This window comes from Protopterus annectens, chromosome 10.part0 (genome assembly GCF_019279795.1).
Source record: "Protopterus annectens isolate FY-2018-M chromosome 10.part0, PAN1.0, whole genome shotgun sequence".
NCBI classification, from domain to species: domain Eukaryota; kingdom Metazoa; phylum Chordata; order Ceratodontiformes; family Protopteridae; genus Protopterus; species Protopterus annectens.
In genome coordinates this window covers 970,894,060-970,918,900 of record NC_056744.1, presented here as the reverse complement: position 1 = coordinate 970,918,900, position 24,841 = coordinate 970,894,060, and the positions used below count along the sequence as shown (strand labels likewise).

The window sequence follows — 24,841 nt, the reverse complement described above, 5'->3', positions numbered from 1 at the left end:
CTAAGTGTAATGACTGCAACAGTGAAACACGAAGAACATCTGTAATCTGAAAGTTATGAAAGTAATTAGACTTAAAAACGTCAAGACACCCCTAAGAGAGCTGTAAATACTGGTGTACCTTAAAACTGATGTACTCTTAAAAAACGTACACAAAACAACAAAAACAAACCTAGCTAGCACTGATTACTGACCATATAATTTAAAGTTAATATTTTCCTCACATTTCACATCTAAACAATGCAACACTTATGATGCTCCAAAGCAAAAACAAACCGCAAAGACAAAAGAAAAAATACCACGTAACCGGCTTCAATGGTTAGAGTTATCCTTATGGAACAATTAAGCACTGTGTTCTGCAGTTGTAAACAAAAAGTCGCGCTTACCATCTACTGAAGGTGCTTGGTCTTGGGCTGCATACAGCATCTCCTTGAATGCCTAGAAGTAGCAAAAAGAGAAAGGCTGTGTCACACTGAGGAAAGTAAAGCCTTTTTACTCAGAGATAGAAGAGAGCTATATAAAATAGGCAGTACGCAGTACTCCATCATATAAAACAAACTGGTGGCACAAATGATTAGGTCAAATGAAAAGCCGTTTTTCTTGACTGTATGTACTTGCACATGTGTAAAACTGGATTTTACATAAAATCTAGGTAACCAATAGGAAAATATGTGCTACAGTAAAACAAAACACACAGACAAGCATTTCTAAGCTCTGCTCTTAAATAATATATCTGAATGGCTAAAAGTACAAGATAGCGTTTCAAAACAAGGGCCTGGGAACAAAAACAAGTAGTATGATTGAAAAACAAACTATACGCACACATACACAAAGGTTTGTTGGTATGTGTGGCCCAGCATTACATGCATACCTACTTAATGATGTCCCACCACGCTAACAAAGTTTAAAGAAAGTACAGTTGTAGGTAAAGCAAACTTGGCACAACACAATGTATTCAACAGAACAGACACCAACAGCAAGGCATAGCATTTTGATTCTCTTCTTTCATAATACTTCCCCAGCAATATTTGTTAATGCTGTGGCCAGAGTTGTGTAAACCAGGTATGCACCAGTACAGAAAGTCAGGTGTGTGTGTGTGTGTGTGTGTGTGTGTGTGTGTGTGTGTGTGTGTGTGTATGTGTATATATGTATGTGTGTGGTGTGTGTATATATGTGTGTGTGTGTGTGTGTGTGTGTGTGTGTGTGTGTGTGTGTGTATGTATATATGCGTGTGTGTGTGTGTGTGTGTGTGTGTGTGTGTGTGTGTGTGTGTGTGTGTGTGTGTGTGTGTGTGTGTGTGTGTGTCTGTGTGTATGTATGTGTGTGTGGTGTGTGTATGTATGTGTGTCTGTGTTGTGTGTGTATATATGTGTGTGTGTGTGTGTGTCTGCAGTGTCAGTGCATGCACTTATCAGTCTTTTGGGTAATTTTCTGTCAGGTAAGAATGAATGTAGAAGTCGGTCCTTATCTTGCAAAATCATCGAACACAGCAGTTTGGAAAAATAAATAATCAATGCAAACTCAACTGCAGACCTCGGTGTCTGCCCAAAAAGACAAACACAAACATCCTAATGAAAAGTATTATTTTTCTTTTCTCCAAACATGGTCAGTAGGATATCATCAAATACATCTTTTTTCGAGGTATCCAAAAGATAGTTGGCTAGTATACATCAATTTCTGGTTAATCAAGCTAGGTTTGAAGTAACTATCCATGTACAGATGTACACACACACGTTAGGTTTGACATGGAAAAGGAATACTTACATATGCAATTGTTAGTATGCACAGTAATGAGTTTAAAAAAGATTAAATGCAAAGAAGTCCTATGAACCCTTGTTTACAAAAGCCATGCAGTTGTAACACTTGTATATCTTTGAGGAGTAATTTGCATATATCTTATGGACCTCCAGAACAATAGGTTTAAGGCATGCTACAGAGAAGACTCATGCTTGACTGGATATTTCTTGTAGTTTTTACTGAACAATTTGTCTGTGTAACTATTACATTTTGCTTGGAAGTCATCCTGAAAAGGGATATTACAATGGCAAATGCAGGCTTATAAAAAAATTGTGAACAAAGTCATAATAAGAATCACTCAGGACAGCTTACCCAACTGTACTAACCTACCATAACAGTGGATGTCCTAATGATCACTGTTGCAGTATTCCAAACCTTTGGTTATCCCTTGGCAAAAACCTTCCATACAGTAATACGTCCAACGCATGACCTAAACCTGTGGCCATAAAGGTTGCTAAGCTGATGCACTATCTCTAAGCCAGAAAGACAAAATAAATTGGTCAGCTAAGAGGCAGTAATCCCCCGTGATCCATGAGTAAAAAGGAATAACCAAAGAAGGGGGGAAAGTTCAGAAGGAAGGAATACTTCAACAGTGAACACTAGGACCTCTACTGTTACGCCAAGTTCTAATACAATTGTACTATGTCCTTCCTTAGATCAATGTTGCAGAATTCCAAACTATTGGGAGATTTCCAAAGCTTAAGAAGTGTGGAGGGTGATTGAAAGGGAGACAGGAGAATTGCCTAGTACTCCAGAGAGGAGTGACCTAGCAAAGACGGCTCTGGATTTAGAAAAGCCATTCACTCTGTAATGTTTGGTGAAACTATACACAGAAGACCAAGTAGCTGCTTCTAAAATTGTTCTAGTCAGTCACCTTGTAAAAGGCTCCAGATGAAGCCACTTTTCTAGCAGAATGAGCCTTTGCTGGATAGGGTAAGGATTTGCCACACATGTTGAGTGCAGCAAAAAAATTGGATTTACAAATCCAGTTAGCAACAGTTTGCTTTAAAACTATGTTTCCTAAATTGTAACCTTGGAGAGAGAGAGAAATAATTGGTCAGACTTATGAATATCCTTAGTTTTATTTAGGTAGAATCTGAGCTGTCTATGCACATCAAGAAAATGTAGAATTATTTCTCCCCTATTTGTGGATCAGTGAAGACTTGTGGTCTGAGAGAGAGTTCATTTACAATTTTAGGCATGAAGGAGGGACTGGCCCTTAAAGACACACTGTCCTTATGAAAAATAAGGAAGGAATAGGTTGCCATAATGGCCTGTAGCTCAGGCACGCAACTGGCAGAGGTGAGGACTACCAGAAAACTAGCTTTCCAAGTACAGAATTTAAAACAGGCAGTTGCTACTGATTCAAAAAGAAGGAGAGTGAGTTTTTCCAGCACAAATTTGAGGTCCCAAGTAGAAAGATAGCTTTCCTGGGAGGATTCAGGTGTAGTACACCTTTTAAGAACAGTTTTACCTCTAGTCTGCCCAGAAGCAGATAATCCAGAGGTAAAGACACATACATGGCTGATCTGTATGCTAGGCCAGACTGCAACAGCATATACAAATAAAACAGGACCAGTGGGGTATTAGCCTGCACTCGGTCCTGATTTTTAGCGGGCACCACATAGTAAATATTTTCTGTTTTGCTATGTAAGATTTTCTGGTAGTAGAATTTCTTGCCTTTTGGAGAACCTTAAGTACATCCTCAGAAAATTGGTGTCTAAACAGAATTGGAATCTTATCATCCATAATGTCAGGTTGAGAGATGAGAAGTTGGGATAAGGTAGTGAGTCCTTCTGTTGTGTGAGAATGTCCACTGTGGAGGGAAGCTTCTGGTGATGGCCATTGGCTAGGTGGAAGAGAAGGGAGAACCAGTGCCGCCCTGGTCAACAGGGAGTCACCAGTAAGATCTTTGAGTATTCTCTGTGTGTTTTAATAAGACCTTGGGAAGAAGTGAAGGCATACAAGAACCTCCCTTCCCAAGGAAAAAACACTGCACCTGTTTTCCAAGTTTGTGGACAGTGGGTCCAGATGCAAAAGATCAGAAGTTGTTTACTGCTGATGGAGACAAAAAGAGCCGTTTGTGCCCCCCACCCCACCCCACACACACACACTTGTGGAGTATGCCTAGGAAGATCCAGCATCTGTCTGCCTGGGATGACATGGTCGACAGACCATGATGCTTTGCCAGAGATGGTCTGCACCTGTCACCCCTGGGATTCTGGATACTGGCTAAGGCTCTTGCCACCCCTATAGTGCCTTTTTTAGGCAAGGTTTACATGCTAAATTCACCACCTTACAGGTACAAGCAAGCAAACTCTGAGGGTAATGCTACTCAATGCTAGAAGTCTAAACCTCAAAATGCATTCACTTGAGGCAATCCTAAAAATGGAGAGCATCGACATCTGTGCAGTAACAGAGACCTGGTTCAAGGCTCCAGAGAGCACCACTGCATTACCAGGCTAGAATTCATACCACACCTTTCAGCCATCTAACCTGGACCGAAGCACTAAAGGTGGAGGCGTATCAATATTTATCAAGGATATCCACACCTCCAGGCTAGTTGCTCAACATAATGCATCCGAAATTATCCAAGTGCAACTATCACTGGGCAAGACTGCAATCCAGGTTGTAGCTTGTTACAGATCCCCCACTATGCCCCAGAATTCCCAATCTTCATTTCTTAAGATACTGGAAAATATTAAGGTATAACCCAATACCTTAATTATGGGCGATTTCAACTACCCCACCATCAACTGGGAAAGCTACTCATGTACCAACTCATTTGCTCAACGTTTTTCGGAATTCATAAACTCCCAACGCCTTGGATCAGCTTGTCCACACCCCGACCAAGGGCAGCAATATCCTGAACCTGGTCATTACCAATATGGGCAACCGGTGTTCCATGCCAGAGATCAACTCCTCACTGGTCAGATCCGACCACAAGCTAATCACCCTAGACATCCACATCCCACCCGCACCCCCCCCCCCCATTAAGGAAACCACCGTCAAAAACTACTCCAAAGCCAACTTCATGCTACTTAAGACAGAAGTGGCAAACTTCACGACAGCCAACCAGAAGGATAATAGAAGTATGACTGCTGAATCTTATGCAAATGCACTGTATAAGCACATACACGAGTACATGGATCGTGCCATCCCCAACAGAACCAAGATGCTATCCTCCAAAAAAAAGGAAGCCAATCTGGTAGTCACCTTCCATAAACAGACACTACAACAGAAGGAAGAAGCTGTTGCAAAATTGTGAAAACCCAAGATTGGAAGAACTTCTTGGTCAGCCTCAGCGAGAAGCTGAGATCCCTCATAAAATCCTCCAAAGCCAGTTATGAAAATAAAATTGCCACTGATTCCAAAGACAACCACAAAGTGGTCTACAGCTATGTCAAGAATCTCAATGGCAACACTCAGATCTGCACTGAGCTGCAGCACAGTATCACTAAATATACAGAACCAATCAATATTGCCAACATCCTGGCAGATGGGTTCAGTGCTAACTTTACCCCCCCCTCTCACCCATCAAAGGCCCATCTTAATACCGAAAGAATGCAAAGCCCCTGTAATCACGGATGAACAAGTAAAGACCACCCTCTCCAAAGCCAAAAACACAGCATCCATGGGACCAGACAACATCCCAGGCTGCATACTTTATGAAATACAGAACAAACTGGCACCCCACCTAAGGGCCATGTACAATCATAGCCTCACCTCAGGCTATGTGCCTACTGTATGGTGTACAGTGACAGTTATCCCACTCCACAAAGGGGGTGCTACCATGGACCCCAGTAACTACCTTCCCATTAGCCTGACAAGCCTGGTCTGCTTATAAACATAGGTAACCTCCAAACCCTGGACCCCACTCAGTTTGGGTTTGTAAAAGGTAGATCAATGTCTACTAAACCTGACTGACTTCTTTGAAACAGTCACGAGAGCCGAAGACAAGGGCAAGGTAGTGCACACAGCCTATCTTGACCTTGCTAAGGTTTGACACCATTCCCCACTCTGGAATTATTGATAAACTCACTAAACTAGGCATAAACCCATATGTCACAAAATGGGTGACCAACTGGCTCACTGACAGAAACTACACAGTAAAAGTTGCCGACTCCAAGTCCGACTTCAGATCAGTGATAAGTGGAGTACCACAGGGTTCGGTCCTGGGTCCTCTCCTGTTTGGCATCTACTTCTCTGAAGTGCAGGCCAACACAGAAGGTCTTCACCTAACAAAGTTCATAGATGACTGCAAACTGGGAGCCATAATAGAATCACCAAATGATATTGACATTCTACAAAAGGGCCTCACAGAGACAGATGCTTGGTGTCAAAGTCATGGCCTCAAGCTCAATGCTAAGAAGTACATTGTCATCCCCTTTGGGAAAAACTCGGTACCTATGAACTACCACTTAAGTGGTAGCTCATTAAACATTGAAAGTGTGATAAAAGACCTCGGGACACAGGTGGATAGTAGTCTCTCCTTTGATAACCACATCGCCACAGTAGTCAGGAAATCCTTCTACATGGCACACCTCATCACAAAAGGGTTCTCCTCTAGAAAAAAGGAGGTCATTGTTCCTCTCTACTCATCCCTCATTAGACCAGTCATAGAGTACAATGCCTCATTTGGCATGAATCTCACAAGACACCTAAAACAACTGGAGAGGCCACAGAAATACCTCACTAAGAGGATTACTGGCCTCAAACAGATGCTATACGCAGACTGTCTCAAAAAACTCCAACTCTACTCCGTCGCATATCGCCTACTCAGAGGCGATCTCTGCCTAACATACAAAGCTACATCAAACCCAGAGGTGTTGAACATGCTACACTTAAAGAAATACTAATCTCTCCGCACCACATGCTCCATGGACCTAAACCTTGTCACCACAATAAACAGAACATGCTGGAGAGATAGATTCCTGTCCCAGAGACTCCCTATACTCTGGAACAAACTCCCCATTCCTGTCAAGCAAAGCTCCTCATTGGCCCTCTAAGAAAAACATTGACGACTGGATGGGAAACAGAAAATTCACCCCGGGGATCACTTCTGCAGCACTGCTTGACAGGGGCACAGGAAAATAATTTTCTTGGGTGGTGAAAGCCAGGAAACCTTTTTGGCTAGGCTTATATAGACCCCAGGGCCGATAGCCTAGTACTTACCTATGACCTCCCGGTTCAAGATTCATTTGTTGGGATTGTCTCTTGATCTGCTAAAAAATCTGCCAGAACATTGTCCTGTGAGGGAATGTAAACCACTTGGAGGGAGAGGTTTCCTTTTGTGGCCTGCTCCCATGCCAAAACAGCCAGTCTGCATCGTTGGTATGATCTGGTGCCCCCCCCCCCAAGCTTGTTTATGTAACACATGACCACTGTGCTGTCTGTGAACACTCTTAAGGGACTTGGTTTCCAAGACTGGGAGAAGATCTGCGAGGCCTGTACAAGTGCCCCCATCTTCTTCAGACTGATGTCCTCTAATCATGGGTTTGTAGGTCCTTGTCCCTGAACTCTCAGGTTGCCCATCTATGCCCCCCCCCCCAAAGCATCATCTGCGCATCAATGTCCAGCTCCTGCGGTGATGTGCACCATTTGAAGAGAAGACCCAGCTTGGGCTTTATCTGTGGAATCGATCACAGTATTTCCTTCTTTAGGCAAGACAAGAGAGGAGCCAGTGTGCCCAGGGGATGAGAATGTTGGGACCAGGTAGATTTCAGGTACCACTGGATCTTCCTTATATGGAGTCTAGCAAACAGGATTATGGGGATTGTTGATGACATGAATCCCAATGCTCCGAGAATCTCCTTTGCAGTACAGGACTGCAGACAAAGAACAGAAAGAAAGTAACTGGTTAGGGCTTTGTACTTTGTCTAGAGGAAGAAAGGAAGGCCCGCTTTAGTTTGGCATCTAGTCTGTACCCTCAAAAAACTAGATCTTGGGTTGGTTTTACTGATGACTTTTTTAGGATGATTGTGAAACCCAGGCCATGAAGTAGGGCAAGGGTGAAGTTGAGATGAGTCAACAGTATCTGCTGAGAATTGCCTGTATTAACAGCTCGTTCAAGTAAGGGAATACCTGGATTCCAGAGTCCTGCACTAAGCTATGACTGGGGCAAGGCACATTGTGAAGACTCAGGGCTGTAGAGAATCCAAAAGGCAAAGTAGAGAACTGAAACAGTGAAGAGCCAGTAGAAAAACTCAAAAAAATCCTGACATCACAGTAAACAGGAATATGCGGATAGGCATCCTTTATGTCCAAAGAGACCAGAAAAGCTTGAGGAAGAATGAATGTAAGCAGAGTTTGCAGTGACACAATCTTGAAAGATGTTGAGGGTGGAGAGATCCAGAATCAGTCTCCAGTCTCCTCCTTTTCTTGGGATGAGGAATATTCTGGAATAAAACCCTTGTCCCACATATTGTAGAGGTACTGGCTCTATTGCGCATATTGTAGAGGTACTGGCTCTATTACACTTTGCTCAAGCAAGGTTTGAATTATGAGATAGAGCAACTGTACCTGACTTTTTGGAGGAGGAGTGATACAAATGAATGGAAACACTTCTTTCCAGGTCATTCTGCACCCATTTTGAAAAATTGAAATAACCCATTTGCATGAAGTGATGAGTAGACAGTTTAAACCTCAGGTTAGCCTTTTGGATAGGGGAGGGGCGGACCAAAGGGTGTGATAGGGGACAAGAGAGTAGTCAGGCACACTTGTCTTGCTAAGAAGACCTCCCAGATCTATAGTCCCTGTCTGGCTTGTCTTGGAATCTTTTCATACGCATTTCCTTTCCTTATAAGAAGGGCAAAGTTCTCTGCAAGTGAAGGAAGCGGATTTTTACAAAGTAATTTCCTTGGTATCTTGACACATATGTAATAAAGATATGCCTGCAGTCCTTCATAATTTTACCTTGTTCCTGCAATTATTTGAAAAGAATGGCAGCATCTGGACCAAACAAAAGGCCTTATTTAAGTTAAGAGTCTAGGGGTTTCACATGAATAACTTCTGGGAAGAGTAGAGAAAGTGCAGTTGTGTAAATTACCATAACAGTAGAAGTCCTACTGATCATTCTTGCAGTATTCATAACAGATGGGTTTTCATCTGCTGATGTCTGGTGTAGCAAAGCTTTACCTCCCCAAAGAGCATATGTCTGATGTGTGACCTCCTGTTCATCAGGGTATAAAGGTGGACGTACAAATGGGTTGCACAGACAATCTCCAAGCCAGCGGCCTGAAGACAGCTGAAAGAAGAGACTGGTCAGCCAAGAGGGGTATAGCTTGAACAAATAGGGGAATCTCCTCCAAAAGAAGGCTATATGGGTAATCTGTAGACATGTAAACATAGGGTAAGGAATAATGCAACAGTTAACAGTATGGCATCTACTGTTATGGTAAGCTCTTACACAACTGTACTATGTCTCAGCTGAAATCAGTGTTGCAGTATTCATAACAGATGGGAGCTTCCCAGATCTGAAGTGAGTAGAGAAAAGTTGGGTGGGTGGCCAATGTGAAGATAAACTGTCCAGGAGACCAGATAGGACTGATCTGGAGAAGTCATCAATTTTGTAGTGTTTAGTAAATGTATGCAGAGAGGACCAAATGGCAGTTTCCAAGATGGACCTGGCATCAACACCCTTGTGGAAAGCACCAGAAGAAGCGACTAACCTGAGTGGAACATGGTTTAGGTCAGGAAGGCAATGATCCACCATGTTGTGAGTAGCAGAAGGGTATGGCCTTTGGTATCCGGGATGTAATAGTTTGCTTTGGGACTTGCTGATCCAACCTGGCATCCATGAAAGAAATATGTTGGTCAGTTTTTCCAATAGTCTTTGTTTAAAGTAGAAACTCAGCTGTCTGCAAATGTCTACAGAGTGTAAGATTCTTTTCCCCCAATTTTGAGGGTTGGGAAAGAAAGTAGGCGGGTGGATGGCCTTATTAAGGAACAGTTCATTCATTACTTATGCATGAAAAATGGATTGGTTTGAAGAATTACCATGACTCTGTGAAAAATAAGAAAGGGAGGAATAGCCATGAGTGCCTAGAGCTAAGAAATCTCTGCAAGCAGAGGTTACAGCAGTAGAACAGTTTTCTATGTGCAGAATTTTAGGATGGCAGATGCTGCTGGCTCAAAAGGAGGCAAAGGAAACTTTTCCAAAATAAAGTTAGAGTCCACGGTAGAGTAATTGGTTTTCTTGGAGGCTTAATGTGCAAGACTCCTTTCAGGAAGAGTTTGAACTCTGTCCTGGACATGAGAGGATCAAGAGGCAAACAGCCACTGATGACTGACAAATGGGCTTTAATGGAAGAGTAGGTCAATCCAGAATACAGAAGCTCATAGAAATAGTGAAGTAAAGTGTGAACCTTTGATAAAAATGGTTCCAGTCTGTGTGTGTGGCACCCAATGGAAAATCTTTTCCACTTGGCTGTGTATGCTTTTCTAGTATTAGGTTTCCTAGCTTCCTGTAAAACCTGCACCACATCCTCTGAGAACAGGTGTTTTTTGGGGATCAGAACCCAATCATCCACAGAGTGAGGCTGAGAGAAGATGGGTTGGGTTCTGTTGAGTGATTAGGTCTGGCTGCATCAGAATTTTCCAGTAATTTCTCTTGGAGAGAAGAAATAGGATAGGAAACCAATGTTGTCTTGTACAGAAAGGGGCAAGTATCAAGTGTTTTGGAGTGTCCTTTTAGATTTTTAGTAGGAGCCTTGTAAGAAGAGGCAGTGGAGTGTAGGCATACAGCAACCTCCTTGTCCACTTAAAGAAGGTGTCTGTCCTACAGGGGCTGGGGTACTGGTGCAGAGCAGAGGGAAGCTGGTGATGTTCTGGTGATGCAGAGAGGTCTACCTGTGGGATGCCCAGTGGTGTGTGACTGTTTTGAAGACCTGTCTGTTCAGGGTCCATTGGTGGGGGGACCTTGAGGCCCCTGCTTGAAGAGTCCACTAACACATTCTCTTAATTAAGAGGGAATGTATAATGCTGTGGGGGGGGGGGGTCATGTTCAGTTGCATGGCCAGCTGCTAAGCCTTTTGTGCCAGCCTGAATAGAGGATAGGACCTACTGCTTCATTGCTTGTTTATACACCACATCACTGTGGAGTTTTCTGTGAACATTAGGAGTGTGCCTGGTTTCCACAGGTGTGTGATAATATCTGCAGAGCGTGTAGCTCATTTCTTCCAGTTTGGCACGTTCCGTCAGGAAAGTAGAGGGCCATTTCCCCTGTACTTTGTGGGACCCTGTCCAGGCCCTCCAAGCCTTCTCTCAGGAATCTGTGTGAAGAGTTTGATTATGAGGGGCTGAGGTGAAAGAAAGATCCATTTCTCCCACCAGAGAAATTCCTTCTTGATGCAGGGCAGCAGAGTATCTAAGAGGTGCGAGTGCTGAGTCCACACTGATTTCAGGTACCAATAAAGTTTCCTTGTACACAGTCTGATCAGCAGGATCACTACAATAGAACCAGCCATGACCCTGAGAATCTCTCTTGCAGTGCAGAGAGTCGTGTATGAGAGAGACTGGAAGAAACTCACCAGACTGAGGACTTTTTCCTGGGGTAGAAAGGCCTGCATTCTGTTTGCCTTTAGTTTGCAACCTAGGAAGATTAAGTCCAGGGTGGTAGTGAGATGCAATTTTTTTTAAATTGATGGTGAATCCCAGAATGGTTAGGAGCCATACCATGAAGTGTGGATGCTCAAGGAGGTTGTCTATAGACACAGCATGAATAAGCAAGTTGTCCACATAGGGGAAAATCTGAATAACCAGTGTCTGACAGAAAGCTACCACTGGGGCAAGACCCTCTGTAAAGACTCTTGGGGCAGTGGAAAGACTAAAAGGCAGCATAGCAAATGGAAAATGTGATGAGCCAGAGAAGAACCTGAAGAATTTCCTGCAAGAAAGACAAATGGGGATGTGAAGATAGGCATCCTTGAGATCTAGGGATATCAGAAAGGCCTTAGGAAGAATGAAAGGCAGGAGGATATGGAGAGAGAGTATTTTGAAAGTAGGTACTTTCCAAAAATGTGTTTAGTAGGCAGAGAGAGATGGGCCTCCCTTGTCCTTCCCTTTCTTTCAACAACAAAGATTCTTGAATAAAACCCTTTTCCTATGAAGGACAAGGGTATTTTTTCTATGGTGCCCAGTGCTAGCAAGTCCTGTATAATGGGACCAAGCAAAGGTGCCTGTCTGAGTGGTGGAAGAGGATGTCCCTTTAGAGATGGGATGTTTCCTTCTTTGACAATAGTCAGAACCCTTTTGCCTGCAGTTATTGCTTCCCAGAAAGGGGGGGGGGTCTTGTGGGTAGAAGCAGAGGGATGGAGGGAAGGGGAAGGGAGGACAGAAAGAAAGTCAGAGGAGTGGAAGATGGGGAACAGGCCTCCATGAAGGGGATTCCCTCTGTGGTTAGTCAGGAAATCTTTTTGTTGGTATTTTTCTTTGTCTGTGAGAGGGCCTAGGGTCCCTCTTAGCAAAGGAAGCAGACTTGGCCGGACAGTTCCTGTAGTATCTAGTAAATGTAGAGAGACGAACATGCCTACAGTCTAGTCTTGCCTTGTTCTTGTAGAGTTTTGAGAAGACTGGCAGCCTGTTGTCCAAACAAGAGTTTTGTCCAAAAAAATCTATGATTTTAGATTTGTAGTCCTCAGAAATGGGCTGATCCCATAACCAGAAAAACAAACAGGCACAGGAAAGAAGGGCTCAAATATACTTTAAAACTCCAGTTTATTCCACAAATTAAAAGCACATAATAAACAAAGAACTAACAGACTGTATAATTTTTGTAGCCGTGTTCTGCATCTAAGCAGAAAAGGCATTGAGAGTAAAGGTCCTTCTAGGGAATCTGCCTACAGCAATCACAATTTCCTATTCTACCCAGCATCTAAAAGAGCAACACACAGCAATTCAACTGTGAAAAAATAAAGAAGGTTCCCCAACAGGGCGCTTAAGCATGTAGAACAGACTGTCGTGTGCAAGACCTGTGTTTGGACTAGTGGCAAGATGGTGTGAGGATTTATGCTCATACATCTGCTTATGTACCCTTAAGCCTATGAGCTTAGGTCTTACGGCAGAAGCATGGCTCTATAGAAGGTTTTGGCTTTGGTACCCCGGCTGGATGTCTAGGTTATATGGCAAGATGATCAAAAGTTTAGAATACTGCAACGGTGATGTAAGGAAAGACATCTTAAGTTATCCAGACTGCTAACTGGCATCCTATTACTCAGTCATCCCGGAATGAAAATCAAAAAGGAATGTTTTTATTAAACTGTCTGCACGACACCCACATCTACATTATGTATTCTTTAGTGATATGAAAGGGGAAAAAAAAACAACAAACAAACAAACTGCAATACTCAGCCATCAATTCATTAATTCTTTGATTATCTACACAATCCATTTCAGGGTAATGGGGGAGCCAGAGCACATTCCAGCACACAGTGGTCACAAGGCACAGAATCTCATCTTAAATGGGGTGCCAATCCATTCAGGACCAGACAATCACACACTCAACATTACACACTTAAGAGCAATTTTGAGGAATGACAATACAACAACGGAATTACTTCACAATGTGGGAGCAAACTGAAGCACATGGTGAAAACCCTTGTTCACAGGCAAGACACAAACTCTGCACAGAAGGCACAAAGCTGAAAAGTGAACTGAGTAAACCAAGCACTGTGAGGTGTAAATGCTAAATTCCAAATCACCATGCCTCTTTCTATTCTGCAACACAGACAACTTAAGATGAAGACTATTGTGACAATAATCCACAATAATACATCTGCACATAGTAGTAAAATGAACAAAAAACAAGAGACTGTCAAGTCTACAATATTATTCAAAGTGAATCCCAACCTTTAAGCATACACTGTAGTAAATTTCTTACAACAGTACCAACCACTCCTTATTCATATTTATTTACTACAGCCATCCATCTACTGATGACGGTTGGAGAGTAGCTTTTTATTGTTACACTGACTGTATTACCTTGAAGATCTACTGCTAGACTAAGCATGCTTTTGCACAACTTATCTTCAAAAATAGTCATCATAACAGTAAATCACATTTAGGCAGCTTTCCAAGCAGAACACATTTGGAGGGATGGCGGAGAAAAATGAAGAAGAAACGCTCAGCAGCTAAAGTGTCAAGATTAACTGAAGCTATTAATCTATTACTCATAAATTACTATTCTAAAAGATAATTAGTAATCAATACTTGAACCTGGAATGACTCATGACAATTACATATTTAGTTTTATATTTTACAGTCTTATGTATGCGCACATGTGTATACACATACACACACACACGTATGTGTGTGTGTGTGTGTGTGTGTGTACACATATACACATACGTGCATACATACAGTGGATATAAAAAGTGTACACACCCCTGTTAAAATCCAGGTTTTTGTGATATAAAAAAAATGAGACCACACTAAATCATTTCAAAACTTTTACCACCTTTAATGTGACCTATAACCTGTACAATTCAATTGAAAAACAAATAAATCTTTTAGGGGAAAACATATAAAAAATAAAAAAACATACAATAAGCTGGTTACATAAGTGTGCACACCCTTAAACTAATAGTTTGTAAGCACCTTTTGATTTAATTACAGCATTCAGTCTTCTTGGGTACACACTTACCATCAATTAAAGAGACTTTGATTAACCCCAAATAAAGTTTAGCTGTCCTAGTAGGATTTTCCTGACATTTACTCAATTGCCTGCTACAGCAAAAGCCATGGTTCGCAGACAGCTTACAAAGCATCAAAGGGATCTCGTTGTTGAAAGGTATCAGTCAGACGGGTATAAAAAAATTTCCACAGGATTGGATATACCATGGAACACAGTGAAGACAGTCATCAAAAAGTGGAAAAAATATGGGACAACAGTGACGTTGCAAAGAACTGGACATCCCTCCAAAATCGATGAAAAGACAAGACGAAAACTTGTCAGGGAGGCTGCTAAGAGACCTACAGCAACACTGAAGGAGCTGCAAGAATTTCTGTCAAGCACAGGTTGTGTACTACATGTGACAACAACCTCCCGTATTCTTCATATGTCTGGACTATGTGGTAGGTTTGCAATCGGAAGCCTTTTCTTACACAGGAAAACATCCAGGCCCAGTTAAAATTTGCAAAACAATACATCAAGTCTCCCAAAAGCATGTGGGGAAAATGTGTTATGGTCTGATGAGACTAAGGTTGAACTTTTTGGCCACAATTTCAAAAGGTACGTTTGACGCAAAAACAATACTTCGCATCAACAAAAGAACACCATCCCCACGGTGAAGCATGGTGGTGGCAGTATCATGCTTTGGGGTTGCTTTTCTTCAGCTGGAACTGGGGCTTTAGTCAAGGTGAAGGGAATTATGAACAGTTCCAAATACCAGTCACTTTTGCCTCAAAACCTTCAAGCATCTGCTAGAAAGCTGAAGATGAAGAGAAATTTCACCTTTTGACACGACAGTGACCCAAAGCATACATCCAAATCAACAAGAGAATGGCTTCGCCAGAAGAAAATTAAGTTTTGGAATGGCCGAGCCAGAGCCTAAACCTAAATCCAATAGAAAATCTGTGGCGTGACCTGTAGAGAGCTGTGCAAAAGAGATGCCCTCGCAATCTGACAGATTTGGAGTGCTTTTGCAAGGAAGAGTGGGCAAATACTGCCAAGTCAAGATGTGCTATGCTGATAGACTCCTACCCAAGAAGACTGAATGTTGCAATTACATCAAAAGGTGATTCAACAAAGTACTAGTTTAAGGGTGTGCACACTTATGCAACCAACTTATTATACGTTTTTTATTTTTTATATTTTTTTTCCCTAACAGATGTTTGTTTTTCAACTGAACTGTACAGGTTATAGATCACATTAAAGGTGGGAAAAGTTTTGAAATGATTTACTGTGGTCTCATTTTTTATATCACAAAAACCTTTAAGCCAAAGTGATTTACCACTAAACCATTTGAAAGGGGTGTGTATACTTTTTATAACCAGTGTGTGTATGTGCGTGTGTGTGTATACATGTATACACACACACACATATATATATATATATATATATATATATATATATATATATACACACACACACACACACACACACACACACACACACATACATACACACACACACATGTACCTACATGACCATACGTGGTATATACCTCCAAGACGAGATGTGCTTTATTGTTGATCCTTTTATCAATTCCCAAATATTTATACACTCTCTCTTGCTCAAGTTCTTTCATATCACATCCCTGTCCCAGGTTGACGTTTTCTTGGTGCTGCAGTTTTCATGCTTTAAAGGTTACTTTTGCACATTTATCTAGACCAAATGACATTCTTATATGATATGAAAAAGTTTGACAACTTGCAGTTGTGCTTTCACAGTTCCTCTTCTAATGAGCTATCTTGTTCTTCCGGCTTTTCCAGGTTAGGGGTCGCCACAGTGGATCACCTGTCCGCTCATGATTGGCAGTGGAGTTTTATGGTGTCAAGTTGCCAGCCTGGCGCTCAACCTTCCACAGAAGGCACGCACTCACATCTAGGGCCAATTTAGAGTGTCCAATCTGCCTACAGCATGTCTTTGGGATGTGGGAGGAAACCGGAGCACCCGGAAGAAACCCACGCAACCACAGGGAGGACATGCAGACTCCGCACAGAAAGCAGCCCAGCCGAGGATCGAACCGTGAGGTGGCAACACTAACCGCTGCACCACTGTGGTCGCTCTTCCTCTTCTAATGAGCTATATAGTTTTAAATCATCCATGATGAGAGGTCTTTACAGTGTTGGTTTCTGGGAGTCAAATTGTAGCCATGACCTAATCTGTTAAGTAGATAGCTTAATCACTTAAGGACAAGACAAAAGAGTAGTAGTGAAAGAGTCAACCTGGAATATCCCTTTGTGACGATATGAGGTTGTGCCAGCTATGCCAGAGAGAGTAAGGCAGTCTATTTGTGAAACCTGACAAGAAAGACCACTCATCCACATCACCTTGCCTTGCTCTAAGTAAGTAGGGAATGGTAATTCTTTAGATCAGTCAGGAAAATATAACTAAATTAGTTAAGTACTGTTTTACTGTATCTGTGTGAATCTTTCCATCCGTGTTGTTTTAAATATTTCCTGTGACAAACTCTGGTGTTCACTGTAAATAGATATTCAGTATTTTCATGGTTTTTATTATTAAATATATTTAAACTTTTTATTGTGGCTGGTCTTTTTAGGAAATATTTAACCTTTGAGAGTACTTATATTTATTTAGTGATGCTGTGGCATCACACTCCTGAATGTCTTGCTGTTCTGTCAAAATTACGATTGGTATTAGTATTAATTTCACTTGGTATAATTGGATACCCTGTTAAGGGCCTTAGAGTGGCTGGCTGGTGGCAGTGGAACTACCTTATAGCCTGAGCAGAGGTGTTACAGCGCGTAATCTGCGTCAGCCTTTCCCAGCTGTGTGTGTGTGTGTGTGTGTGTGTGTGTGTGTGTGTGTGTGTGTGTGTGTGTGTGTGTGTGTGTGTGTGTGTGTAAATCAAATCTCAAAGAGTGTGTGTGTCAGCTACTTGGAACAGGGAGACAGAGCTCCTTAGTGGTCAGTGTGGATTCTTATTTGGGGCATAGAGAGACAGAGTGAGTGTCCAGCCTGAGGACTGAAGTGTGTTCTCTGTGCGCTCTTAAAGGAAATTGTGCTTGGTGCAGAGAGCAGCACCTGAAAATATTGTGTCTATTTCTCTCAAAGTGAACGTCCCACTGGTGTCCGTAGTGAGGACTGAGGCTCCTTGATCAATGGCCCAGAGAAGGGATGTCACACCCCCTTTGAAATTTTTATCCCTGGAATAATAACTTGTTCTTTATCACGCCTTAAATGCAAAGTGGTTTGGCACTGTTTCATGGTTGCTGTAATGTAACTGATCAGTGTAGGGTGCATCGAATACATTTTTAAGCACTCTTTTATCCGTTTATGTGGAATATCGTTAAATGCTTTTTTGTAGTCTATCCATGCCATACTTAGATTCTTCCCCTTTTTACAGTTCTTATTATTACTTTATTTAGCAACAAATGATCCTTTGTTCCATATGACTTTCTTTTGCTACCCTTCTGTTCTACCTCCATGATTGGAGTTTTCTTTTAAATGACTAGAAACTCTTGTAATCAATTCCAGTGTATAGTTTATATGTCATCAGAAGGCAAGTTATTGGTCTATAGTTTTTAGGACAGCTTGCAGGTTTGCTCAAGTAGGAGTATTGTTTTGCCTGTTGTTAACCAGGTTGATGTCTGTTTGGGGTGTGCATATAAATAGTTCTTACTCATGGCTAAATCTTCATGCAAAGATGCTAATACTGTTAGCCAGAAATTAGGTACTGAATCTGGGCCTGGGATTTTCCAAATTAGTAGCTTTTCTTAACTTTGTTACAATCTGTTTGGTCGTTTCATATACTATACATTTGAACTTATTATTATTTCTTTTACTTCTATCCATTCAGCATTCTTGTTATATTCTACAGGACATTCATAAGTATTTCTCCAAAATGTATCCACTACTTCTTAGGTGGTGCTTCAATTCCTTTTGTGTTACTTCCCAATTCTCTACACAACTTTTTTGGGTCATCAGTACTTACTTTGTACTTTTCCCTTATATTTATTTGCACATCTTCTAAACTTTTTTGCCTGTGCTGATAGTTTTAGTTTATTATTTGTGATACTGCACAACAGATCCTAATCTGTTTTGATGCTGCACATTGTTTTTATCACATATACCTTTAAGTGTTTTTGTTGATCTGTTCCCTCTTCTACTCTTCTAACAGTGACACCTCTTGTCTTAATTGCTTTATAGTTTTCTATATTCGATACTTCCATGATACCATTTGATTTCTCCCCTTCATTTCCTTTACTGCCCTGTGTTTTTGTGGTAAGACTTTATCTGTTACTATTTTAGGTGTACAGGAATATATCCTATTTACTTCTATTATATTGCATGAATCTTTAACAGTCCTAATTACTGCATTCATTTGTTTTATCAAACTTCTACCTTTTGGGTTTTACTGCCTTTCTGTAGTCTATTTCTTTAACTGATCTTATACAGTATGTGTGTGTGTATATACATATATACACACACACACACACATATGCACAGACACACTTACTGTACAATATCATATATTAAAGTCCATGCTATATAAAATAGAATGAAAGACATTAAACAGTGTAATCAAGTAAGTTTCCACAACACCCATAGACTGTTTTATTCAAATAGACAGTTTTCAGGTTGAGACGGGGGTATATACCATACACAAAACAATGGAGAACAGAATCACTTTATTTTAACAGAGGAGAGTTTTAAAACAAGTAAAAAAAAGCAATTAAAGTTAATTTAAATATAAAACAGTCTTATAAATAGTTGAGAGGCTTTGAACATTATTTGACGGATACATTTCTTTATTTCCACTTGTTGACTGGGATAGTCCATCTGAGCTTGTGACTCCTTTACAGCAAAGCTCTAGAGAAAAAAGCTCCTTAGAGCACAAATTACAACTGAACAGAGCCAATAACACAAGTATATGTTCACCACTGTAAAACAGTAATTAAGCTATATGTACATACTCACACCAATATAAAAAATTCAGTATTAAGTACATTGCGATTGAAGAGTAAACATTTAGGGTTAATATTTATCAGGAGGGACATCAGATGACGAAGTTGGGAAGAAACGTGTGCAGAGGAAGTCTGGAAGTAATGGAAGGAAAGTGTGTAAACATTACCAGTAGTATATACACGTTACTCAGTGAAGGGGGGGGGGGGGGACTGAAAGAAAAATATAAAGGAAAGTATTAAGAACAAGTTATTAGGCTAGATTATAGTAATAATGCCAAGGTCGAAGAAGTGGAAAAGGAGAGATAAATGGTCATCTAATAGGAAATTGGCTTTTTATTTTCCCACACTGGAGACCTGAAGGCAACATACAAGTAGATCTATGTAAATTAAGAATATGAGCACTATGGTAGCTTGACTGTAAGGGTTGAGGGTTCTGCTAGGCATGTCTTCTTAGTTTTGTTAAGAGGTTATTCTTAGTACCCTGTAATTTTGGAAAATTCTTCCAGTTTTTTCTAGGGACTAGCTTTTGATGTCATTAAGTCCTACAGTTAGCCAGGTACCTGTGGAGATTTTCACTTTGCTTTTGTATTTTTTCTATGCAAAATGATATATATTTCATCTGGGCTGAGGGTGAAATTTGGTTAATATTGATAGATAGATAGCTAGATAAATAAAAAGTTTGAAGTAAATAGCATCATCTAGCAGTACACATTTTAGAGGTTTCCTTCTGTTTTGTGAGAGCAGTGAACTGAAGACCGAGATATTAGACTTTTGTTGCTAATACTGGTGAATGTTATCGTCTCAGATTGCTTAGTTTGTTTCCAAATAATACAGATGGGATGTTGGTTGCCAATTTTATCTGGAAGGGTTTCCACTACTTGAATATGGCTGTTAGTTTTGTTACAATCCTATCTAATATGCTATTTCACCCTGTAAACTTATCTAGTTTTGTTAGTATTCTGTTAGCGGAGTTAATCTAAACAGGTACATGGGTATGATGTTTAAGTGTTTATGTGCGTGGTGTCTAATATGGCTGAGTAAATGTTGCTCACCTAAAATTATGATTTCTTGTTTGATGGTTTCCGTTATCAAATCTAGAATGTCTTCTACAGTATCCATGTTTTTGTTACCTGGGTTTGGTGGAATGTAGACAGTTGCTATATAGGGTGTGTTGGAAAAATAGGAATGTAGAAACAACAAATATGCAGAAGTTCTCAGTCTAGTGGAGGAGAGGGTTAGAAGATTCAGAATGCTAAAGAAGAGATACAGTAGTTTAAGACAAAATCCATAAATCATTGCTTCAGTTCTAAGTAAACAGCATGCAAAAATCAATTTCCATTTGTCACAGTTCAACGACTCTGCAGAGCACATAGAAATGCCCTTCGGTAATAGTCTACATACAATCTTCCAGATATGTATGTGCATATGTTTAAAATACATATGCTTAAATCTATATGCTTTAAAAAGCATATCAGCTCTGCCAAGCATACCTCTCAACCTAGAAACATCAAAAATCTGGACAAAGGCCCATGAAAAGTAGGTACAACTGGCCAAAAATCAGGACATGTAGCTCTGCCCGCTCTAATGGATTGTGGGATACATGAAGACTGAAGTCAGTAAATTTATTTATTTATTTACATTTAGCCACGGTGGTACAGCGGTAGCATTGTTGCCTCACAGCAAGAGGTTCTCCTGTTCGATTCTCGGCTGGAGTACCTTCTGTGTGGAGTCTGCATGTCCTCCCCGCGGTCGAGTGGCCTCCGAAAGACATGCGTGAATGGGCGTACCTTCGCTGAAGGTTGGACGTCGGGCTGGCAACTCGGCACCAAAACTCGGCTGCCAATCATTAGCGGAAAGGAGTTGCGCTGTGGTGACCCCTAACCGGGAAAAGCCGAAAAGACAAACAACAACATTTTATTTATTTACATTTGTTGACCAGGACTGTCCGACTAGACGTAGGTCCATTTTCAGTGGAGGCCCAGGGAGAAAAGCTCCACAGTTAAATAATGACAGACATTTGAATTTCAGACTTCACATCCCTCAGAAAATACATAATGCAAAACCTGTTATTCTAGCAGCTATCTGAGTTTACAGGAGCAATATTTAAAATCTCTCCTTGTTTTTCTTCCACCATTATTTTTGGCTCTGTCCAGATTTCTTGCTCTGAGAGATTGAGAGGTATGCTGTAGAGCATTAACTTCTTATTTTATTGTACCCAAGAGACCAACAAATTTCCTGTACCTCTGTTGGATAAAGTTTTAATTTTTATAAGTTCTGTTCTTCCATCACAGACTGTGTTCTCAATTCTTCCTTCAAAATCAGGGGAAAGACAAAAATAATGTATATGCTACAAAGCAAATCAGATACAGTTTGCAAATATTGGCATTATTCCATTTGAAACTTGAAAGAATAAGAGGATTTGTATTAACATTTATCGTTTCAGAATTAAAAAGGTTAGACATTTTAAGTCTAGTATTATTTTGCACTTCTTAGTTGTCACTATTTTGTCAGAAAAAAATGGATAAAGACTTCTGAGACAAAATCATGGATAACTGGGAGTGCTCATATAACTTGTCATCAATGCCTGTTGCAGCAGCACCCATTACCCAGGAGGGGGACCAGCAGCCTTTTGCAGCGCAGCAGGCTGGGTGAGGTTCAGGGTGCATGACGTCAGCACCAGGACTGGGAACCTGTCAGCACAGAGCTGTTAATATAGTGTCAGTCTGATGAAGACTGGTACTCAGGTATGCTGTCATTCACGGTGCTGTCAGTTAGCGTTGAGCTGTGGGGCTTCAGCCAGAGGTAGCTGGGTGCTCATGCTCTGTTCTGTAGTGCACTGCCTGGTAAAGTGCTAACATGTGTGGGCAGCTGATCCAGGATATCCAGCAGCTGCGCTGTTTCCAAATGGTACTGAGGTGGTATATTTGTTCGTGCCAAGCATAGCCTACCCCCAAAATCCCAATATGTAACTAATGCAGCTAGAATAATAAAGGGGAGCTGTAAAGGATGCTAGTATTATATTTGGTTCTAACAAAACCAGCAGCAGCAACCATATGACCTGAATTTCAAGAGTCAGCCTAGTAAACAAAATGTGAAATGTGCCATTAAACACTGCATCTCAGGGATATTAAAAATACAAGAAGTGAAAGCCCTATCGCACTTCACTATATGTTGTGCCATGGCGGGGAAATATAGTTAGTTAAATATATGCTTAAGAGGTACAATTTTAGAAACTTAAAGGGTGGAATGAGGTAGAGATAAAGAAAAAAGTGCTTTATAACGAGACAGTATGCATTTTAAAGTTTGGAACTTTGGAACCTTATGGTTTAAACATAGAGTGTAATTGGAAAGTATTTTTGTGATTGATTGTGCTTTCTTATACGATGTATAAAAAATGGTAAGGGTACAAACAGAAATAATATTTAGAATTTATAAAAGAAGAGCAGTGTCTGGAAGCAATGGAAGGAAAGTGCGTAAATGTTACTAGTAGTATATACAAGTTACTCAGTGAAAAGGGGGGCTGAAAGAAAAATATAAAGGAAAGTATTAGGAACAAATTATTAGGCTAGATTATAGTAATAATGTCAAGGTCAAAGAAGAAGTGGAAAGGAGAGATAAATGGTCATCCAAGAGGAAATTGACATTTTAGCTGTGTCCATACTTGGCCTAAACGGATCAGAGGGTCTGTCTAAAGACAGCAGTTGAAGTACAAATAAAGGCCTAATTGTGGATCTCAACATAAATAAATCAGGTTCCAAAGATAGAATTATGGGTAGAAACAAAGCCTATGGGAACTTTTCCATGTGGGAGATACTCCATTTGTCAGTATGCAGTTCTTTTTTTTTTCATAAAAATTAATCATGTTGCATATACCCACAAACAATGTGTGAATTGTAATACTATAGGTGTTGTTTATGTACTGAGATGCTCTTGTAACCTTTTTTATATAATGAAGTTTGTGCTGAAGTGCTGTATCTCTTGAAGGCTATTGAGCCGAGATGCTAAGATACATTAAAGTTTTTGGATTTATTTCCTCCTGTCTTTTTGTGATATTTTTATTTTATTTTATTTTTGTGATGTTTTACCTAACATCAATAGTCTATGAAGAAAACTGCGCAACTTGGTAACAGACCACCAATCTTCAGTTTAAATGTTTGACATTAAATAAGAATGTCATCCTTTGGCAAGGAAATCTCCATTAACTGAGGTAAACTGAGGTTGAATTACAACAGAAAGCTACCAGAGATGTAACTTGCCAAATAATTTTAGATGTTTAAATGAATGCGACATTCCTTCGAAAAGAAATTGTAATCTTTTAATTGACGTACTTTAAACCTGAGTTTCAATGCAAAATTGAATGTAACGTAACTAACAACATACAGTTAAAACTTCACTCCTTAGCAAGCAAATACTTTTAATAATATCTTTTAAAATGATTTCAGACTCCAAATAAGTAAATTATTCAATGTATAAGAATTGCCAACAAGACTCTGCTACTACTAACAAAAATTAAGCCAAACTTTTGCTTGATTGCATTAAGGTTTCTATGTTCAAGAAAGTTATGAAAAAAAGGAAACAAGTCATTCTATTATTGGATTAATCTGTAAAATGGAGAGCAGCTTATAACAAAATATATAAACCCCACTGAAACGCTTATCAAAAAGTAAAGGATCCTAGTATTATATTCATTTCTAACAAAACCAGCAGCAGCCATCTGACCTGAATTTCAAGAGTCAGCCTAGTAAACAAAATGTGAATGGCGTGCCATTACAGCACTGTTACGTCTTTCAAGATAAAACTATTTCAAGGCAAAGTTTTCTCAGGGAAGCCAAATACTAGTTAAATGTAATTATTTAGTTAACTTACTACTGCATGCCCAAGTGCACTAAAATTACATAAAAGCAAAATTGAGAGAATCAGAGCTTGGTCATCAGCTGTGTTCAAATTTTAAATCTGAATTAATGAGATCCACGACAGTGAGGCTGTTCGAACATGTCTGCTGAGATTATACATTTTTGAAGAGTAGTGACTATGAGAAAAGAGGAGCAGTGGGATAATTATGTTCTTGTTGCTAACTCTTAAGTCTTCTTTCTTGTTTCCAGGATGTTATCATTTCCAGTGAACGGGAACCAATGAGTCTTCCTAATGTTGCTCCTTAACAGCTCTGAAAAACTGACCACTAGCTCAGTGGCAAATGCAGATAAAGCCTTGACTAAGGTGCAAGTTTGACATAAGCTGGCAGAGGAGAACAGGAGTTAACAGTCACTACCAGCCCACCCATCAAGGGGGAGGGAGAGGATCTGGCTCACCATACTGGCGCCATTTAGTGGAGTTTACATCCACTGAGCCCAATCTGTTAACAGTGCATTCACACTGGATAATATAGGGGAATTCTCTTGGGAGATGGCAGTCATGGAGCATGGGAGGAGCTGCTGTGAGGGAGGAATGTGTTCCCAGA

At 40.5% G+C, this 24,841-nt stretch overlaps 1 protein-coding gene across 1 annotated transcript in view; it reads right to left on the bottom strand.

Moving 5' to 3' along the window:
• Positions 1–24,841, bottom strand: part of XPR1 (xenotropic and polytropic retrovirus receptor 1) — a 2,667,923-nt gene that overhangs the window by 2,180,892 nt on the left and 462,190 nt on the right. The window contains 1 exon segment of the mRNA XM_044085740.1: positions 384–435. Coding sequence (XP_043941675.1) covers positions 384–435 — 52 coding nt within the window.